At 39.8% G+C, this 18,881-nt stretch overlaps 2 protein-coding genes across 2 annotated transcripts; one reads left to right on the top strand and one right to left on the bottom strand.

The window, feature by feature from the left end:
• Positions 1–379: 379 nt before the first annotated feature.
• znhit3 (zinc finger, HIT-type containing 3) lies at positions 380–2,335 on the bottom strand. The gene is made up of 5 exons (XM_036524963.1): positions 2,216–2,335; positions 1,897–1,928; positions 1,320–1,385; positions 1,157–1,237; positions 380–671 (listed from the first exon to the last, which is right to left on the bottom strand). The coding sequence occupies exons 1-5, from the start codon at positions 2,281–2,283 to the stop codon at positions 469–471; spliced, it is 450 nt and encodes a 149-aa protein (XP_036380856.1). The 5' UTR covers positions 2,284–2,335; the 3' UTR covers positions 380–468.
• Positions 2,336–8,897: 6,562 nt separating this feature from the next.
• On the top strand, positions 8,898–18,622 carry vkorc1l1 (vitamin K epoxide reductase complex, subunit 1-like 1). The gene is made up of 3 exons (XM_036524448.1): positions 8,898–9,108; positions 13,529–13,638; positions 18,149–18,622. Exons 1-3 carry the CDS (start codon positions 8,918–8,920, stop codon positions 18,373–18,375), a joined length of 528 nt encoding a protein of 175 aa, XP_036380341.1. The 5' UTR covers positions 8,898–8,917; the 3' UTR covers positions 18,376–18,622.
• Positions 18,623–18,881: the final 259 nt, after the last annotated feature.

Here is an 18,881-nt window from a genome sequence, read left to right as displayed (position 1 = left end):
AAGTACCATTAGTTCTTCTTGCTTTGTCAGTTTTGTTGTTTGAGATTTTCTTTGGGCTGTTCATCATCAGCCTCCTCAACATAAATACCAAAGCACTAAATTGGTATGGTAACAGCATGTTGAACACATTATTTCATGTAATTTCCATATATCAAATGGGAGTTGTGTGAAACCTGATCAGATACCTTGATTCAACAAATATCTACCTGTAACAAGTAAAACTGTAAATTAAACAGATTGTCATAATCATCAGCTTGAACAAGCAAAATGGGTTTAAGTCAATACTGTCAAAGGGATGCAATGACTGTCAATAAACGTCCTTAAAGTCCTTGATTCTGCATTTTTTGGGGGAAAAAGACAAAATATGGAAACAGTGAGTTGCAGCATTTAATTACAGTATTTACAACCATATTTTACAGCACATTCTAGAGGCTCTCCAATGTATGCTCCATCAACTTCTCACACTCCCTACAGGGGTTCATCCACTGGACAACTGTCCTCATCTTTAGCTGGTTCAACAATTTTCAAGCATTGATCAGCAAACTCCACAAACAGGGGTTCCTGCATGGCCACTTTCATGATATCTGCTTTGCTCTCCGTTTGGTCTACAGTGAGCAAGAGCTGTCTCAGGTGCGGATTACACAACATCGCCTTCAGCTCCTCTGATTCACCTGAGGGAATAGGAAAAAATGTATCAATCTGCAATTATTTTTAAAAAAAGTGGTTGAAAGATTCTTAGTATTTGCATCAACCTTTGCAATACTACTTTTTGAATAATCCAGCAATAGAACTAATACTGTTGACTCCTTATGGTTTTTTGCTTGTATTGTACTCTGCCTCACTTGTAAATTGCTTTGGATAAAAGCGTCTACCAAATGAATAAATGTAAACGTAGAACAGAACCTCATCGACTTCGTTAGACAAAGGCAGTTATGCTGATATTAAAGCATAACGAAGAATTGCATATCACATGCTACAAAATCAGTCAATTACTGTCAACTGAAGATTGAAAGCTAAAGCTGAACTGACACTGAAATTAATGGCAAAAGTGATCATGTAAGACTGAAGTTCAAAATAATCTGCTTGTGCTATACTGACTTTCTATTCAACTCTAAAGCTCTAAAATGTTTGAATTCCATTACTGTGCAGAACATACCCAATTGTTTAAGCCTCTGTAACGGAACTCTGTCTGATTGGTCGTCCTCATCGAGCAGATCGTCCACACTCCAGCCTCCCTCTGTTAAACAACACAACCGTTGTTAACATGCAAGTTTATATTCAGTAAATAACATGCATGAAGGAATGCCATATGAACTTACCACTGTTGCATGTCACAGACAAATCTGGTGCAGGTGACGCAGTCGGTTTCACAGGCACGCACTCATCTATTTAAAATATTTGTATTATTCTTAATGCTAATGACTGTCCTATGCAAGATCACGATGTGTACACAACTTGCTACTGCATGGTAAAATAATCTTATTCCATCGATTGGTCCAAAGCGAAGCCTATGGAACGTAATGTAGCTGTTCACCATAGCTCAGAATTAAAATACGAGGGATATGGTTGATTTATGAGTAATACACATACTAGGTTATACAGCAAGTGCAATATTACAAAACCCCCCGAGCTTATTAGCTACAGTACATAGGCAATTAAATGCATAATCGTTATTCGTGTTTTATTTCAGACCAAGAGGGCTCTTGTTACGCCACCAGGACGCTGCTAGCTAAGTAGCGAGCTGGCAGAGATCGTTTTCGAGCCTCTAACGTACAATTTATAAGCATCGATAAAAGTCGGAACATGTCGTCCAAACGTGTGAAGCAATCAGTACAACGGTTGCTGGCTAGTTTGATTTGTATCGAGTAAACTAGCTAGCTGTAGGGTATGTCATACCTTTGTGTTTCTTGTAGCAACTGACCGAACAGCTGAATGAAGAAAACAAAAGACGAAGAAAAAAAACAATTAGCTACTACATATATATTAGAGTCTGGCAACTCACTTCCTGGAATTCTCCCACAAAGCTTATTAACCAAGCGTTAAACTATAGGTAGTCAGCTATGGATTTACTGAGCTATGAAAAAAGGAAAGGCAAGGCAAGGCCTGGTTGTATTAGCCGACACGAAATCACTTGAGCCGCCTAACACAGTTTATTCAACCTGAGGCCCAACTGTTAACACACGCAGACGAAATGAGACTTGAAAGTAATACTCACTATCTGATTTTGCAGGCCGGGCATCGATATTTTGGTACCTGCTCGCTACAAACACTGCAGATCTGCATAGCTAAGCTGCACCGTGTCTCACTTATTCCCACGTGGAAATGTGTTCCGCTTTCTTCGGTTGTGCCGTGGTGACGTCGGCAGATCAGGAGGCGGGGCTGAAGAATTTGCAGGGGTTTCCTAGCTTTGCCGTGCCATATTCGCTATGATTTGTCCAAGATTTTAAGGACCATGTCTGGGGATCATGTTGGACCAATATATTTTTATGTTTTAAATATTATGTAGGTAGATTAGTGGGACAAATCTAGTCTTTATAGGGGGTTATTACTGGTTATATTTTTTAATTAATTGACTCCCCGTGCTCCTCAAAGAAAGCGAACGGAATTCCTTTGATCATCGATGTGCCCAGTTTTAAATTTCTATCATACATGTGTTTCAGTTACCCCCATCCTCCTCACAAACTTGTGAACCAGCATTGGTATGGAGCAGAGCCTGTTTAATGTGTATGAGGATATTTATGTTCTTGGATGATGAAAGAGTCTTTCATTGCTGTAGTTTTGATTGCATTGACAGTACCTGCATTCACAGGTATGAAGAGGTGCATTGTACAATGCTCTGCTTTGGGGCTGGAAGTAACGACGCTCATGCTTACTTAATACGGCAGCAAAGGTGGTAAACACTCATCCAGACAAAAATAATAAAGGTTGCCTTGGAGTATTTATGTGACATGCCAAAGTGCATAAAATAAATGCAAATATTTTAATTCAACTGTAATGTGTTGATTAGTGAAATCTCAATGTCAGTTAACAGTTTACCCTTTTGTTTGATACATTAGTTTAAGCACTTCTCATATGACAGAGGCAATATCCTGAAAACAAAAATCATATACTTGACCATGAAAGAGATCTGAAAACAGTACTGCAGTGAATCAGCAAAGGTCATTGAAAGATGTAGATAGATGTAATTTGTAACTTGCAGAGGAGGTGTGTAAATAATTTTGGTTAGAGTAAGAAAATATTCTACTGATTTCATTTATTTAAAAGCAAACAACATCAATTCTGCATAAGTTTCTTTATTTCTTGACAATTACTTTCACCTTTACAGAAACACTTCTGGTAGATTACATTATATCCATATATTTAACATATTCCTGTTCACTAGTGTGACCAGAAACCATCCCAGGTCACGCTGGAGTGACAGACTGCAGAGCAGAAATAGAACATTTCCTGACGAAAAATCACGCCATATTCATAGGCACATAACAGTCATCAAGCTCCATCCTTGGGACAGGAAAGGCAAACCAAACACCTGGACCATATTCAAGGGGAAGAATCCAGTCACGTCATGAGTCCGTGAGTCCGCTGTGCAAACACCATCACTACATGAAAAAGAAAAGACAATGTACTTGTAATTTATTACTGCTGCTGCTGCTTTAAATACAATGAGCACCCTGAGGTTTTTCGAAACTCTGTGTCCTTCCTATTAAACTTGTACATTTGTGCAAATTATGAGAGTGACGTCAGAAGTTTAATTGGTTTCAAAAAAGTCACGCATTCATCATGGATTAAACAATGCAATCAATGCTGAAGTTTAAAGTCAAATTTCCAAGTCAGACGTTTTTTTAGTTAGTAAGCAGACATAACAACAATTGTGTTGCACTTCGCAATGTTAACATTATTATGATTTCCATAAGAAACATTGCTTTAGCTACGACGACATGCAAAATGTACAGATTAGCTACACGTACAAACGGTTCCATAGCAGATGAACGACCTCCATAACATTACCAGCCCACTGAATGGCGCAATAGGAGTCATGTTCAGACATGTCCTCCCTACAGAGGATCATAACGAAGCGTTCCTTTAAAGGCTGCATACATTACTTTCCTTTCTACTGTAACGTTTCTCCATTCGCTTTGGCATTACCTGTGTTTTCTCATTTAGGAACAGCTTTTTGTTCTTTTGCGCTTCAGCTCGCTGTTGTGGTATTTCTCTGCAATTTTTCGCTCGTGCCCAGCAGGGCAATGGCGATTGGTGTTCAGCTCGATCTCTCTTTTGGTTCTCCCTTTTCCTCCCGCGTGGCAGGAGTATTCGATCAGGTTATAGTAATCATACTGATCATAGTGTTGCTCTTCGAAATTTGCCAAAGTATCCAGATCTGTCGCCATGATATCAGAAGTAAAAAGCAGTTCTTTCCTCGTCGTTCTATCTCACCGTTCGCTTGTATGTAAACAATCTTCCCCACTCCTCAAAGTCGCAGTTGTCACGTGCTCGTATTTTTCTCAAATAGCGCTCTCTGATTTGCTGAAAATAGGGCGAGATGTAATAGTACTTTGGACGTTATGCTGCGCAGAGTCTCGGATCTGTACTGTGTGGGGACTGACTGACGTTCGAAGACAAAGTTAAAGGAATGACCCATGTGGATGAATTACACATCCGTGAATCTGCGCTGAATTCAGCGAAGTACATGACGTCCTACAATGCGACCATCGCATCATTAAGAAAAAGCCGTCCAGGGCTACAGTTTGTCTTTTGTTCAATTTATATTCAGTTATTTAAAGCCATTTTAGTGCCTTTATTCTGAAAACATGAGTACCTACAGCGGAAGCTTCCTTTTTACCTGGAAGGAGCTAATCAACGTTCCCAGACCTCTGTCAATCTGCTGTGTTGATCCCCTATGGTTGTTTCGAATAGAATTTACAGAGAGGAATTAGGAAGATCAGTGATGACATCAGATATGAAAAAGGGTAGCAGGAACTGAGCAATTTAGTAATTTCATACGATTCTCTTTATCACCACAAGAGGGGGCTTTAACTCATGGCAAGTGAAGATGAAGGGCACTTACAGTATGTGGTCTTAGCCTTGATGAAGTACACCATCAGCCTAATTTAAAACAAACCAAAACTGCATCACCTTCCACATTTTATAAGCCAGGCTGTTATAATTTTGGATATGATTTACCCACCCCAAACATTTAGTGGCTTAACTGCATTGGGCTTTAGGATGAGCTGTGTCCAAATGATGTGGTTTATGGTCAGAGCTGATCCCAGTTTCTGTCGACTGATGTGGTTGATTAAAAAGTCCACCCCCTGAGCATGGCAACAATCTTTCCCAGTCCATAACTTGATGGAATAAATGATCACGGCTGCAATATTTTGAAACAGAATACATTTATGGAGCTTTGCATATTATTTGAATTTGTGTGTGTGTGTGTGTGTGTATCATTGTTCAATGTGACCAGTCAACTTATGGTGAAGTAGCTGTAAAGTTTCTGACGCTAATAACCATAGCCCCCACTGAAACTCATCATGAGAGGATGAAGTGAAAATAAATCCAGGAACATCTTCAGCCGCCATTTCTCAGCAGATCATATACTGAATGTTCTGTGGCTCTGATGCTGCAAAATCCGCAGCTGACTCCACTTTTCTTTTTGTTTGTTCATCATATTTTTCATTCATCAGTAGAAAAACAAAGTACGCTGCCTTAGCTGTAAATCAGGTTGGATAAACTAATGTATAAAAGCGGCAAGATCTGGACTAAATAAAAAAATTGTGCTTACCTGCCTGATCTGTACTAAAACTTAAATTGGGGTAACCATTTAAGATGTGTAACAACATTGATAAACATCTATTTTAAGGAAATGAAATGATATAGAAACTTTATAAAGGAAGCTTTGATAACCAATGTCAGAAATATGTAAAGTTGTTTATTTTTAACATCTTACATGCCAGTCTATTGTGAGATCTGAGAAGACTTGCCTTTGTTTCTAATTTCATTTCAGTGAAAGAAAAGCTGCTTGCTGAGACAGTAGCTGAACTGTTTGAGGAAAAATGTGAGACATTTCTCATGATTTTACACCTCAATGAAAATATATGTTTCAGATACACTTTTCCAATATATGTAGGTGTCTAGATTACTTTTAATTTTTCTATCTTTTCGTATTTACACAATTTCTTACGTCTAAATGGAAACTCAACAAACCGGATAAAAGGATGGGAACACTTTTATTCAAAATGGATGACATGATGACAGAAAGGGCAAGTGAAAGAGAAAAGCATGAAAATGAAATGAAGAAAGTTTAAGAGCAAATTGATGCTATGATCACTGAGCAACAGTATCAAGTATCAGTGAGGCGAGATGTATACAAATCATGTTTCGTATCTAAATTTTCATTGCAAATAAATCTATGTATATATAAAATGAATACTAAATTTGTTTATAAAACTGTCAGCTCGATGTAATCTAAATCCCACACAAGCATGCAGCGTGAAATAGACTGCACCTTCTGTTATGTAAGTCAATGTCTTTGACCAATGCAGTCTATTAATTCCCCCTCTTTTTCATCCAAATGAAAGCCTGTGCATCAGAACAAGTCCTGGAAGTATAGAGAGGAGTGAGAGCCAAGCTTTGACAGGAAAGCAATGTGATTCATTGATTGAATTGCACAGCTCAATAAAAGCCTTATTACAATCAGCTGAGATGTTGACAGAATATTTCATCCAAAGTTGCAACATGGCTTTACTGAACCAAATGACTTTTAACCTGATGAGAAACCACCTCTTCAGAGTCAGGGAGTTCCTTGGCCCACTCCAACCTCTGACCCCTGGAGCCATTTTCCAACCAATCAGCAGAGAGTACACAGCACATACGACTGGAAACCAGCAACATTCCACAGCCATTCTACTTTGACCTTTCTGGTTATCTCATTTTTACCTCTGACACACAGATACACTGATATCCATTAAATGTTCAAAATTAAATCAGTAGCAATGAGGCAGCCATGTGTTCTTTGGACATAAATACATATTATAAGGGCAACTGGCGACACTGATAGAGGCCTATTATAGAATGTTACATCTTCACAAAAGATGCTTTCAGGATATAAAATGCCAACCTACTATAGAAAATGGCATTTGCTAACTAGTGGTGTATATGGCTTCTGGGTTAACAGGCTAACTATCTTGCTAGCTAATGAGCAGACTGTCTGAAAAGGAAATTATGAGGCTAGTGATGTAACAAGCTAGTTAGAAGACTGGCAAGTTAGAAGACTGAGTCAATGGGAATTAGATAGCTAGCTTTTGGTTAGAACCAAGCTAAGCTAGCTGTCTTTCTTGCACAACCAAGACGGCTGTCATCTATTTTTTGCTAAGGGGTGGAAGTGACTTTCAATTTTCTGTAAAGAGGAGATGTATCAATTGTCTGGATATGAGGCAAAACCAATTGTAAAATATAAATTTGGGTACCAAGTTTAGGTATTTATTGTGTGGCCAAGATTGCATCCAAATCCTTTTTTTTTTTTTTAGTTAATTGGTACTGAAGTAAATGTTTGTAACGAGTCAGGCTTCTGGGTGATTGTAATTATTTCCGTAGTAAACCCCCAAAAAGGCCTATCTCTCATTGTTGTACAAGTATGGAGTATTCCCTGCCAGCCATAATTTAGCAGATGGTACACCTGCCACCTCAATACACACTTCCATTGTTTGTTTTGGATGACACTATTGATAATATTGTGCCACCTGCTATATCAGAGTGACTTTTCAAAAAAGACATTCTTTTCACCTTTATACAACCTTGTTTGGAATGTCCAACCTCACATTGGGCATCAACCTAGCTGTGGTGAACAGACACTCTTGAGAATCTCATTATAACTGGCAGCAGATGTAACACTTTTTAGGTTAATTAAAGCAGATCTTTGGTTTGTAGTATTGAAATATCATGGCCCAGTCAAACTTGAACCTAATACATGTCCACTGTTATGACAACATTTACATATTGTACCTAGATACAGTAGTTGTCTAGCCAGCTAGCTATGTGGGTGTGTTTTACAAGAGAAATATAAAATTGTCATTTTTAAGAACATTACTACTCTTAAATACATTTGTTTTGCACTAAGTGTAATGATGCCTTGTAATTTATCTTCATTTTGCTAAAATATTGATGAAATATTTGCTTCCTGGAAAATTGCTGGTATTTTACAGTAAATGGTAACCTACTAATGTGTAAAGGTTTAATATGTTATCATTTATAAGGAGATTTATTTAGTCTTTGTTGGATGTTTTGGCCTGTTATCATTGACCCTGATATGAAGTCGGACCCTTAAAGCACCATGTTTCCTCTTGAGCTAAAATATTCTCTAGAAAGTCAGTACATTAAATATAATGAAAAATATTTAGTATAAGGTGAACACTGTTGCCAACTCACCCCCACAGATCCAGAAAAACTAATATGTCTTAGGTATTGCCAAACTGCTTAGGTCACATGGTTGTTCAGAGTACATCAGTGGTACACTTAATTTAAAGTGGTAAACTTTGGATTTGGAGCCACTTGAACAGGTAATTACATAAAAATATGGCAATTAGTCTCGTTAAATCTGAAAGGTGTATGGAAGTGTGCTTTAAACCTGAATATTTACTAGAGCCAGACAGATCATAAATATTTATCAACACCTTTGCTCTTGAATACAGTTAAACTGACCAAGACAGTCATTTCTCTCGCCTTGTCTCCAGTTCCAAGATCAATCTGAGTTCTGAAACAGCAGCCTGCCCTACCCTGGTTTACTAGTGGGCTTGGTTAACTCAACTAGACAAGCAAAGTCGAAGTGGGTGACACGCCCCTGGACGTCGTACGCTGTTCCACGTCGCAGCTCCCCGGAGCCCCAATGGTAGGCGGCTGCGTGTGCAAGCAAGGCCGGAGAAAGATGGCGGCGCCCGTCCTGAGTGTGTCCACCCCTCGATGGGAAAGAATAGCCCGGCTCCTGGTCTGCCTGTTGGGCATCCTGCTGTCCGTTTATGCTTTTCATGTGGAAAGGGAAAAGGCGAGGGACCCGAATTACCAGGCCATGTGCGACGTGAGCAACTCAATGAGTTGCTCTAAAGTGTTCTCCTCCAGGTAATTTGAATTTAGTGCAGCGGGCGGTTGGTTGTTGGTAGTGCGAGTTCAGACGAGCGGCTGAATGAGATTGGCGCGGGGGGGTGAGGGTATCGGGTGGCATCATTCACCTGTCAAAATAATTTTGTTCAAGTTGCCCCTCATCACACGTACGTTAGGTAGTTAGTTATCTAGCTTGTATAGCTAGCTATTTAACGTATGCACTCCCAAGATCCTTAGTTCAGGTCACTGTTTTGTATGAGTTCTTAGCCAGCTAACGTTAGCTAGCTAGCGCGCTATATAATGCCTGGTATTGTTCAAAGGCCACAGTGAAACAGGGTTCATTTCCTAAAATGCGTTTATATTTGTGCACTTGGATGAGCTATCGATAGCTGGACGAGCCACGAAGTCGCAAGCTTTCTATTTGACTGAAGAGGGGAAATTAATGGACAGCAATAGCGAGGTATCGAAGAAGGGAGCTAGCTACCGTTTGGTAGCTATGCGTGAGCAAGCGAATACGAGGGCTGCTCTGCATCTATGGATTCACGCGCGTGTTTGTTGTCATCAGAGTTTAGCATCGGGCTTCCGATCGTAGCCATGTATCAGAATCGATGGAGACTTTGTTGCTAGTTTCCCGCGGTGGATGTCCGAGTTAAGCAAATGTAGGCGTTATCATGTAGTTATCAGTAACGTTTGGAATGCGATCCTAGGTAGCTAGCCGCATATTCTGCAGATTTTCCTTGCATTGTACTTTATGTGCTAAATGCTCTAACTATACATATGCCTATTTACGTGTGTAGGCATTTGTCTGTCTCAGTAGCTGTGTAGCTAAGTGGAATGTTGGAGAGTATTGGAATACATAAAATAAAAACAAATACAAACTGCCGGGGTATCTAGTTTTAGTTTGTATTTTAAATGGGATTAAGTGAGCATATGTGCTGGAAGCACTTCAGCAAGGACTAAACTAAAAACTAGGATGAATATTCATATTCTTAAATGAAAACATGCAACTTATCTCAATTTGATGCTGCATATGGATTACTGTGCAGGTCACACAATTTAGTTTAGATTCCTCAGAAGTATTCATTGTAATTGACTATATGTATATATCTTCCACTTCAAGATTTGTGTGTGCATAGTTATCTGTTTAATTAAGAGATGAGGGTCACCTGGATCTTAAAACAGTGGCTATCATTGGACAGTCTCAGATCAGCTGATAATTGGAAAAAGAAAAAAAAAAAAACCATGAGCCAATAACATTGCCGATAGTTCACAGTTGGAGTAATAATCACACTCAAACCTTTTATTGTCCCTTTTTATGTTGTTCACAAAGAAAATTAACAGATTCCTGTATGCAGCATGGCATTTTGCAAGTTTCTGTATGTTGTACCTGCATATGGTTATTGGTGATCATAGATTTAGTGTTTCTTTCATAGGTCATAACTTGTAATCCTAGCCGAAGGACCATGAATTGCGCTTGGTTGGTTTAGTCACTATACTGAAGAGGGTCTTTATGATGTGACAGGTGTAATTAAACCAAGGGCTATCAGACAGGCTCAGTCTCTTTACATTTGGCATTCACTCCCTGTGAAATGAGAAGGAAGAATGACACATGTGGTGGGAGTCATGAGAACGACACTGCTGACAGTTAGTTTCATAAGCACTCTCACCTCAAAAAAAAAGGCTGTCATGTGACCACACCGTTGAATCATAGATAAAAATGAGGGAGCATTTTTCTGCAATTGAAGGAAATCTTTTCTTGCTAAAAGGCCTAATCCAGCATGTTGTAGTTTTGCATCAAAAGTAGAGGCTTGGTGAGGAAATTGAACAATACAGGGGAAAATATGTGGTTACATACCTTGTAAAAACATGTCTTTGTACTACAAATAATAGTGTCATTAACTATTGTTATACCCAAAGCTGAAGGACGTTGGCAATGTACTGTGTGCTGTTCAAGCAATGAAGAACCGACAGGTGACGTAATTACTATTTTAGAGGCCAACGAAAAACAGTTTTGGCTTTGAGAGCTTGGATCTGACATTATGTTGACCCAAAGTGGTGAAGCCCTCCTTTTTACCGTGAAGAAGTTAGGCTGAATTTTATTCTCAGGACCCTTTTCCCCCTTCACATCTGATTGCATATTCAGAAATGTGTAGATATGTAATACTTTATGGATTGCAGACTAAATATTTTCCTTGGTGGTTTGATTAACACCATAAGATACTGAGTCATCTGTATTTGTAAACTACTCAGTGCTTAGAAATTCTGATAAGATATTTGCTGATTCATTGTTTGAAACCAAAAGGGCAACTTCACCTTTGTCAGTAGCAACCCATATAGGGTAGATTGCAGGACAAACTGGATAGTTGATGGTGCAGGAACAGGACATTTAACATTTCAAGCAGCACCAATAAAATATTCATCTGCATGGGCACTCATACTAAAATTATGGTGTTGGTTTCCTTTTGATGTTAAATAGATTCGTCTACCACAAACGCATTTTTATCAACCGCTTAGAGATGAGCTGTTTCCTGAGGACACGTAGCTGTGGCAGTGATAAAAACACACAGTATTTGTATCTGTTTAATGTTCATTTTGGTGCCGTAGAATGCAAGCAGTGGATGTGATCACAAGGTCTGCAGAGAATATGTGACCTTCAGCACATGGCACGTTGTTGAAGAGAAAAAGGGAGATTTAACAGTTTGAGGAACAGGACAGTATGAGTCTAGCCTACTTCTACCCCTCTTGTTCCATTAACCATGTCCTATCTGCTGTTATTGGGGTTTTTGACTGGTTTCCTGAGCTAAATAGTCAGTTTTTTGTATAGGTTGATGTTTTGTACTGGAAAAAGAGGGTTTCCTGCCCAAGAGGGCCAGCTGTTATACATCTTATAAGCGAGAAGTTAAAAAAAATCTTCTTTATGTTTTGCTGAGGGCTGCTGCATGCTCTGATGTTAGTCTAAACCCGGTCCTTGTGGGGTGTGGGAATGCTGAGGATCGCAGTGCTTGTGGTAGCGACAATGTGTATGCTACATTATTTTGAACCCTGTCTTTGCCTGTGTTGATGTGAAATCACCCATTTATGATCCTATTAGTATTCATTTGCTAATATATATTCATCCAGGCTTGATTATTATGTTTTAAGATGTGATTACTTTCTCTTTGAGCACTGTGCTTTAGATTAGACATGGCTGTACTTTTGCTCAGATGTTCGCACCTTGAGGCGTCTTCCAATTTGATTGATTGATTGTAACATGTCTGATCTCACATATTTCCAGGCGTTTCTCACAATTGCTGACACCCCAGGCGTTTCTCACAATTGCTGACAAAGGGTCAGGGAAATAAATGTAAAGGTTTTCCTGATGTCCAGGTCTCACTTTGATTTTCTTTGTTTTTATTGTTTGAGTCCCTCTGAAAATAGTCCTCTGCAAAGCTCTGCGTGACAGTCTACTCGTGCTGTACCAAATAAAAGTTGATTGATTGATTGTCACTATTTTATTTTCATTCTGTTTCTATCACTGTTTCTGCTGTCATTATTCTGTTTTATTTTTACATTACGGTTAGTTACAGTCTTGTGCCTCATTGCAGTGGTCCGCTGAGTTTGAGTGCTGTGGTGCTCAAGGCTGGCAGGGTACATCACCATGGCAGAGAGCAGAGCTGTCAGGCCAGCTGAAGGTTATGTCACAGCTCTGTCTCAGGGCTTTTTTTCTAAAGCCTCTCAGCAGAGTTAACAATCTTAAATATGCCGCAAATTTACTACAGGCTAAAGGAATTCAAACTAGCCCAAACAAGGGCAAAGTTGCTTGCTGAAGGCCAGACATCTGCTTTATTCTAATCTGGGGTAAGAGAACTAACTTAGGTCCCTGCGGATAGTTTCCTCAATTATTCTCTTCCTACATTTTACAAGAGAACAAAAATCCCATAAATCTAATAATAAGCACTCCTCATCTTAGTGTCATAGTGGAAGGCTGTGCCCCATTGAGACTAATGTATTAATGACCCATAGTTATTGTTGTTATGAATTTTCTCTTCCATTCTATATTTGGAGCAGAGCCGTGTGGGTGTCATATTTCCTTTAAAGAAAGTAATCTCGAATGATACTCTCTTTGGCTCTTACAAAAGGCTCCTTTATTTGTCTCACTCTCATCTATATGGAAATTGTATTTGTTCTCTTTTCCCCTTTGTGTGTAAACTCGAGACGTGCGCATGCATAATGCTTGAAATTCAAGAGTGGTGTGTGATCATGGCTGTAACAGCGTGTTGTTGATGTTAATGTTGCCACTTGTCATTGCCTGCTCTTGTTCCTCACAAGTAGTCTTCTGTTCAAGATGACTAATTTTAAATAAAATGAAATTCTCTAATAAATGTTCATAAATTAATTGTAATTCAGTTTGCCAACCAGTTGAAGTCCCTCTGTTTTTTTTTTTTTTTTCCTTCTTCAGGTGGGGTCGAGGATTTGGGCTGCTGGGCTCTATCTTTGGGCAAGACAGCGCAATGAACCAGCCAAACAGCGTCTACGGCATTTTATTTTATGTGTTTCAGCTGTTACTAGGTGAGTATTTGTGTGGTGATGACAGACCCACTGATATGAGTCAGAAACAAAACTGATACATGTCACCTTTTGTTTGTTAATATCAGAAGCTATACACTTGTCTCCTTTGTCAGATTAGTGTAGAATGTTGATTTAAGGTAGAATGTTATTTTTACTTTTCTTTACCAGTACAGCCCTGCCCGCAAATCATGTATGTCTGGTGGCCTGACAGATAATTTAGTGTTTACAAAAGTGTGTCTGTAATCTTCCCTAAAATACATTCATTGTGCCAGTTTTTATGAACGCCGGTAGGTTAGGCAATAACTTGCAACACCCTGTACGGACCTGTAAACACTCCGGGAATTAAAATGTAGTGTGAGCTGAAAATATGCGAAGACTGATAATGGCATGTTGACACAGCCTCCCTGAAACATGCATTCCTCTTTTCATAAACCAGGACCATGCTAACAGAGGAAAGTATTCACTCAACAGCCTGAGCAGATCTGTGATATTACTAAGTGTGCATAAAACAGTGTTAGACAGGGTAGAATGTTTCCAGTACAAGAGCAAATGGGAATAGAAATAATGCCAGGGAGGGATTTGCAAAAAAAAAAAAAAATTATAATTGCAGAGTGTGAACTGCTGGGTTCATATATTTCTACGAAATGCATGGCTTTTCATTCTATACTTTAAAACATTATTTGCAAAGTAAAGAACCTGGGATGTATGGTGAAAAGGAAGGAGACCATGCACTTGCTCCAGCAGACAGAAGCCACAGCTCTTACAAGCCCCCACAAGGTCTGTGCATCTGAAAAACTCTCTCAACCTGTTGCCTCCAATATTCCTCATTTCGAAGGTCGGCAAATTGACATCACTAAAAAACTAATTCCATTGTTGTAACCTACAAGCAGCAGCATTGTAATGTAGTGAAAAGGGGCTTGTAACCCAAAGGTTGCCAGTGTGATTCCAGATGGGATGGTGCTGCTTGGCACGGTACTTAACAAGCATTGTCTCAGTAAATATCCAGTTGTACAAATGGATAACATGCAGAATTTGTATGCCATGATAAGAGCTAATATGTGTCATATTGAACCTGTGACTTTGACTTTGCAAGTTATGCGTCCTTCAGCCATATAGTAAAATGTCTGAACTGCAAGAACATTTCGGCCAGTGTGGTTTAAAGTTTCCTCACCATTCCTGACAATGGCTAAAATTCTGAAGCTGGGTTACGACTTCGGTCAGTTGCAGTCAGTTTAGTCAGCGCACTACATACTTCTTCAGAGCTGTGCACATTTTTCACTCCAGTCAGGCGGTACTTTTTTGTCATTGTTCTGAGTCCGCATTGAATAAACTCCCTGGATGGCACAGGGACTGTGCCTGAGAGTGCTCTGCATACCACAGTACTGTTAAGCAGCGGCAGAGAATTCTTGCATTTTTGGACTGTTTCAGACATGTTTTCTCGTCTTAGGAAACTGAGAAAAATGCCACTTGACAATTGCAGACAATTCAGTGTAGATGCAGACCTTGTCCTCTTGTGTGACCAAATATTTTCATCTTAGCTGCAGAATACATCAGCTGCTACCCCATGTGAATGCTGCACACTGTTCTTTAACAAACAAGTGCTTGTATTATATGTTATCTGTACTGTTGCCTCGTGTACAGTATCCACAAAATAGATGTGTAATTTGCAGACCTTTGCAAAAGATTACATTTCTCCTTGATTGAGGTTGGTCCATACTTAGTTATATTTTAGAAATTGTCCTGGGCCCCATTCTGGCATACAAATGTGCATTTTTAATTCACCCTTCGTTGCTGCATGGATAGATAGGTTGCTCATCCCTTTTGTTGGTTCATTTCAGGATCTTCCCACTCACTCAATAAACTGCATTGGTTCTGAGCCAAAAGTGTTTGACATCAATTACAACACCTTAGCATAAAATTTTGATAGCGGTCATTAAAGCAGTTTTATGTCGGATGCAAACAATTGAAGGGATAGTGGATAAGCTTATTGGTGTCAAAAGCTGAAATCAGAGTAACATAATTGCATGGTTGGCTTTTTGTGTACTTTGGCTTTAGGTTGGCTTTTTACTTCAACCTCAGTTTCATTCAGAAAGCAGCACAAATGAGTGGGCTAACTCCACCTTGTAACATGAATGATGAATCAGTGTAAGTTTCAAGATGACTTTCACCATTCACACATTCCTTTGCCTTGAAGGTGCAACATGTAAGATTTGTGTCACTATTTGGACATTTAGTTGCTTTATGTTGGTCCAGACACATTTGACCTGTTGCCATAAGAGTAGTGAAAAATGTTTTTTAGATCAGTACATGTGGCTGTATTGGCTGTTTGTTTTCACATCCAAGTTGGTGAGCGGCTGTTTTCATCCAAGAGGTAGCATTTCCTCGGCAATCCTCAGGAAAGCCTGAGACGACATTAGCGTGCAGGACACTGAGAGAGCATGGTGGAGGATACAGGCGTAGCTGGAAAGTTGCCTACTAAAATGTTTCCATTCAAGCTGGGAGCTGCAGATGCTAAACAGACAAGCAAAGGAAGAAAACTCGTATTGCTGCAAGATGGGCATTTTTCCTGTGGAGAACATTATGTCACAGGGGATAATTTACACTTATGATGTGGCTGTTTTGTCTTATTGTATATGTTAATCTTCATATGAAAACATAATCTGATGTGTATCTGGAAGATGAAGATCACATAGTGTAAGTTTATTTTCTTTATGTTTTTTCCCCCTAAATTTGGAATTAGTAGTTGTACATTGGCCTTGTCTCACCATAACCTCTGAACAGGTGGGCAAGGTAATGCAAGGGCAATCCTCCAATACCTACACATGCCACCTGGAGAAAAAAGGGGATCCCCTATCCATCCCTAACCCTGGTAGAACAAAGCCAGTTTATTCTGCCACTGTGGGCTACAGGTCATTGTGGGCTATAGACCTGGCTGGTTTCGAACTCAGGGCGCAGAGCTCAGCCTGTGTTCCGAGCAAGTATTGTAACTGGCTCAGGAGCATATGTAATTTAAAAAATAAAAATCATAATTCTCGCTGCTCAATTGACAATCGCACTTTGAGAGCCCTAACTGCTGCATGTTGCTGCGCTTCATTCTATGATGTGAACTCTCTTAGTTTGTCCAATCTTCCTCTCAGTTGTCTGGGTTTTGCATTCCAGACCTCTGGGCTGAGGTCACAGGGGTCGTGCGTGAAAGGCTTTCTCTATATCTGAATGCCTCTCTCTTTGTAAAGCGGGCCTCACATCTGGCTTGGTGCTGTGCTGTGGAGTGTTCACACCAGCAGGTTGGAAAGGTCATGTCTCCTTTCCGGGCAGAGTGCGGTGGTGTAATTCAGTAGTGTACCAGTCTGAGATACAGTAGCAGGTAAGACCTGTGTCTGCATAGCACAGAGGCCACCTTGACAGTTGTTGTATACTCCCTCCCAGAGTCTGCTGCTCCAGGACAGGCCCAACCTTTAAAGGTCAGATGAGCACCCCATGGACTCTGGTTAATTCGGTCACATTTGCGTTTGTGACAGACAGCACAAATGTTCATGAGACTGCATGACTGTCGCACAAGATCTCCAGCAATGGCACACGTTTCTCTGATTTGTGTCAGAACAGGTAATTCTTTTCAGTGCCTTCTTGGTGCCCTGTGCGATAAGTACTGTTGTGACTCAGAGGTGCCATTTGCAATGTAGTGCCCTCCCAAATGTCTGAGGTCCTGAATTTCTGTCCTGCATTTGCAGTTCTTTTAATACTGTGCAATTTTAAATCCAAGCTCCTACAGTTATTGTAGCAAATGGCTACCTCACTTGTAAGTCGCTTTGGATAAAAGCTTCTGCCAAATGAATAAATGTAAATGTAATGGGGCTGTGTATAGTAAATGTTTTCTTCCTAAGGATGGCCACACTTTTATAGAAATGTTTCTCATCCACACTTCTGGAGAGCAAACCTTGGCTCAGTGCAACACCTGATCTTTGTCAAAAATGTTAATGCTCCCGTTTTATTCGTATAAAAATGTTTTAAGGGCTCTTGAGTAGCTAAATTGGTAAAGCGCATGTCTTGAGTTTAGGCCAAACCCTATGGCCCGGGTTCGAAACTGTCCATGTCATCTGCTGACAATGATATCCATAGCAGTGGAACAGGTTGGCTGTGTTCTTTCACAGATAGGAGTGGGTAGGTCAGCCAAAGTCCCCTCGTCACACTGCTCTCAGGACCCTGTGAGTGCTTGGATGATATCATTAGAGTAGCAACTGATGTATATTTTTTATCTTAAGTTGGAGACTTTGTTTTGAAATGTTGGATAATTTACCTTGAAAAAGTAGTTACAGTTGACAAAAGAATGTACCAACACCAATGAATGCCAAAATATGTTGTGGTATTTTATGTTATGCCTTTTTAATACTGACTGACTGGATTTTCCTGTGCAGTAAAGGAGTGGTTCTTGTTGGTAATGGCCATGTGAAAAGCACATCGCCTGTCTCACTGATTTGTACCCCAGTGTTCTGACCTCTCTGTGTCTTCGCAGGAATGACCGTGAGTGCGATGGCTGCCCTCATCCTCATGACCACGTCCATTGCGTCAGTGGTGGGGTCGCTGTACCTTGGCTACATCCTGTACTTCGTCTTGAAGGACTTCTGCATCATCTGCGTCACCACGTATGCACTGAACTTCATCCTCTTCATCCTCAACTACAAGCGACTGGTTTACTTGAATGAAGCTTGGAAGCAGCAGCTCCAAGCAAAGCAAGACTAAAAAAAAGAGGTAAAACAAAAAAAAGAGAAAATAAATGTGACCTCTGAACTTTTGACTCGCCATCAGGAGACCTTGCTTCCAAACAATGTTTATTCTGCTGTTAAAAAAAAAAAGCAAAACAACAAATATCTCACCATGTCGGGGATGGAGATCATGCGTACCATGCATACAAAGGAAGGATTTAAAAAAGCAGAAAATTATGTCTTTTATCTAGTATTTTTGTTTTGTTCCCTAAAATAAATATTCTTTCATAAGGGATGGGCTTTTGGGGAAAAACAACAAGAGAGCCAACAAAATTAAAATGAGCAAGCACTGATGGAAGTTTGACAGTGGAGGATATCCTACTCTTGAAGAAGGAAAAAAAAGATTTAAAAAAATGGGACTATGAAGGTTTATACTTGAACCGGATAGGAAATAATGAGTTCCTGTTTCTCTCAGCTGTACGTAAATCTAAAGGATCTGAATTACGGGGATAAAAGTAGATGCATGATCATGAAGTTATTTCA

This window comes from Megalops cyprinoides, chromosome 3 (assembly GCF_013368585.1).
Source record: "Megalops cyprinoides isolate fMegCyp1 chromosome 3, fMegCyp1.pri, whole genome shotgun sequence".
Lineage (NCBI taxonomy): Eukaryota > Metazoa > Chordata > Actinopteri > Elopiformes > Megalopidae > Megalops > Megalops cyprinoides.
This window is presented reverse-complemented; position numbering and strand designations above follow the sequence as displayed.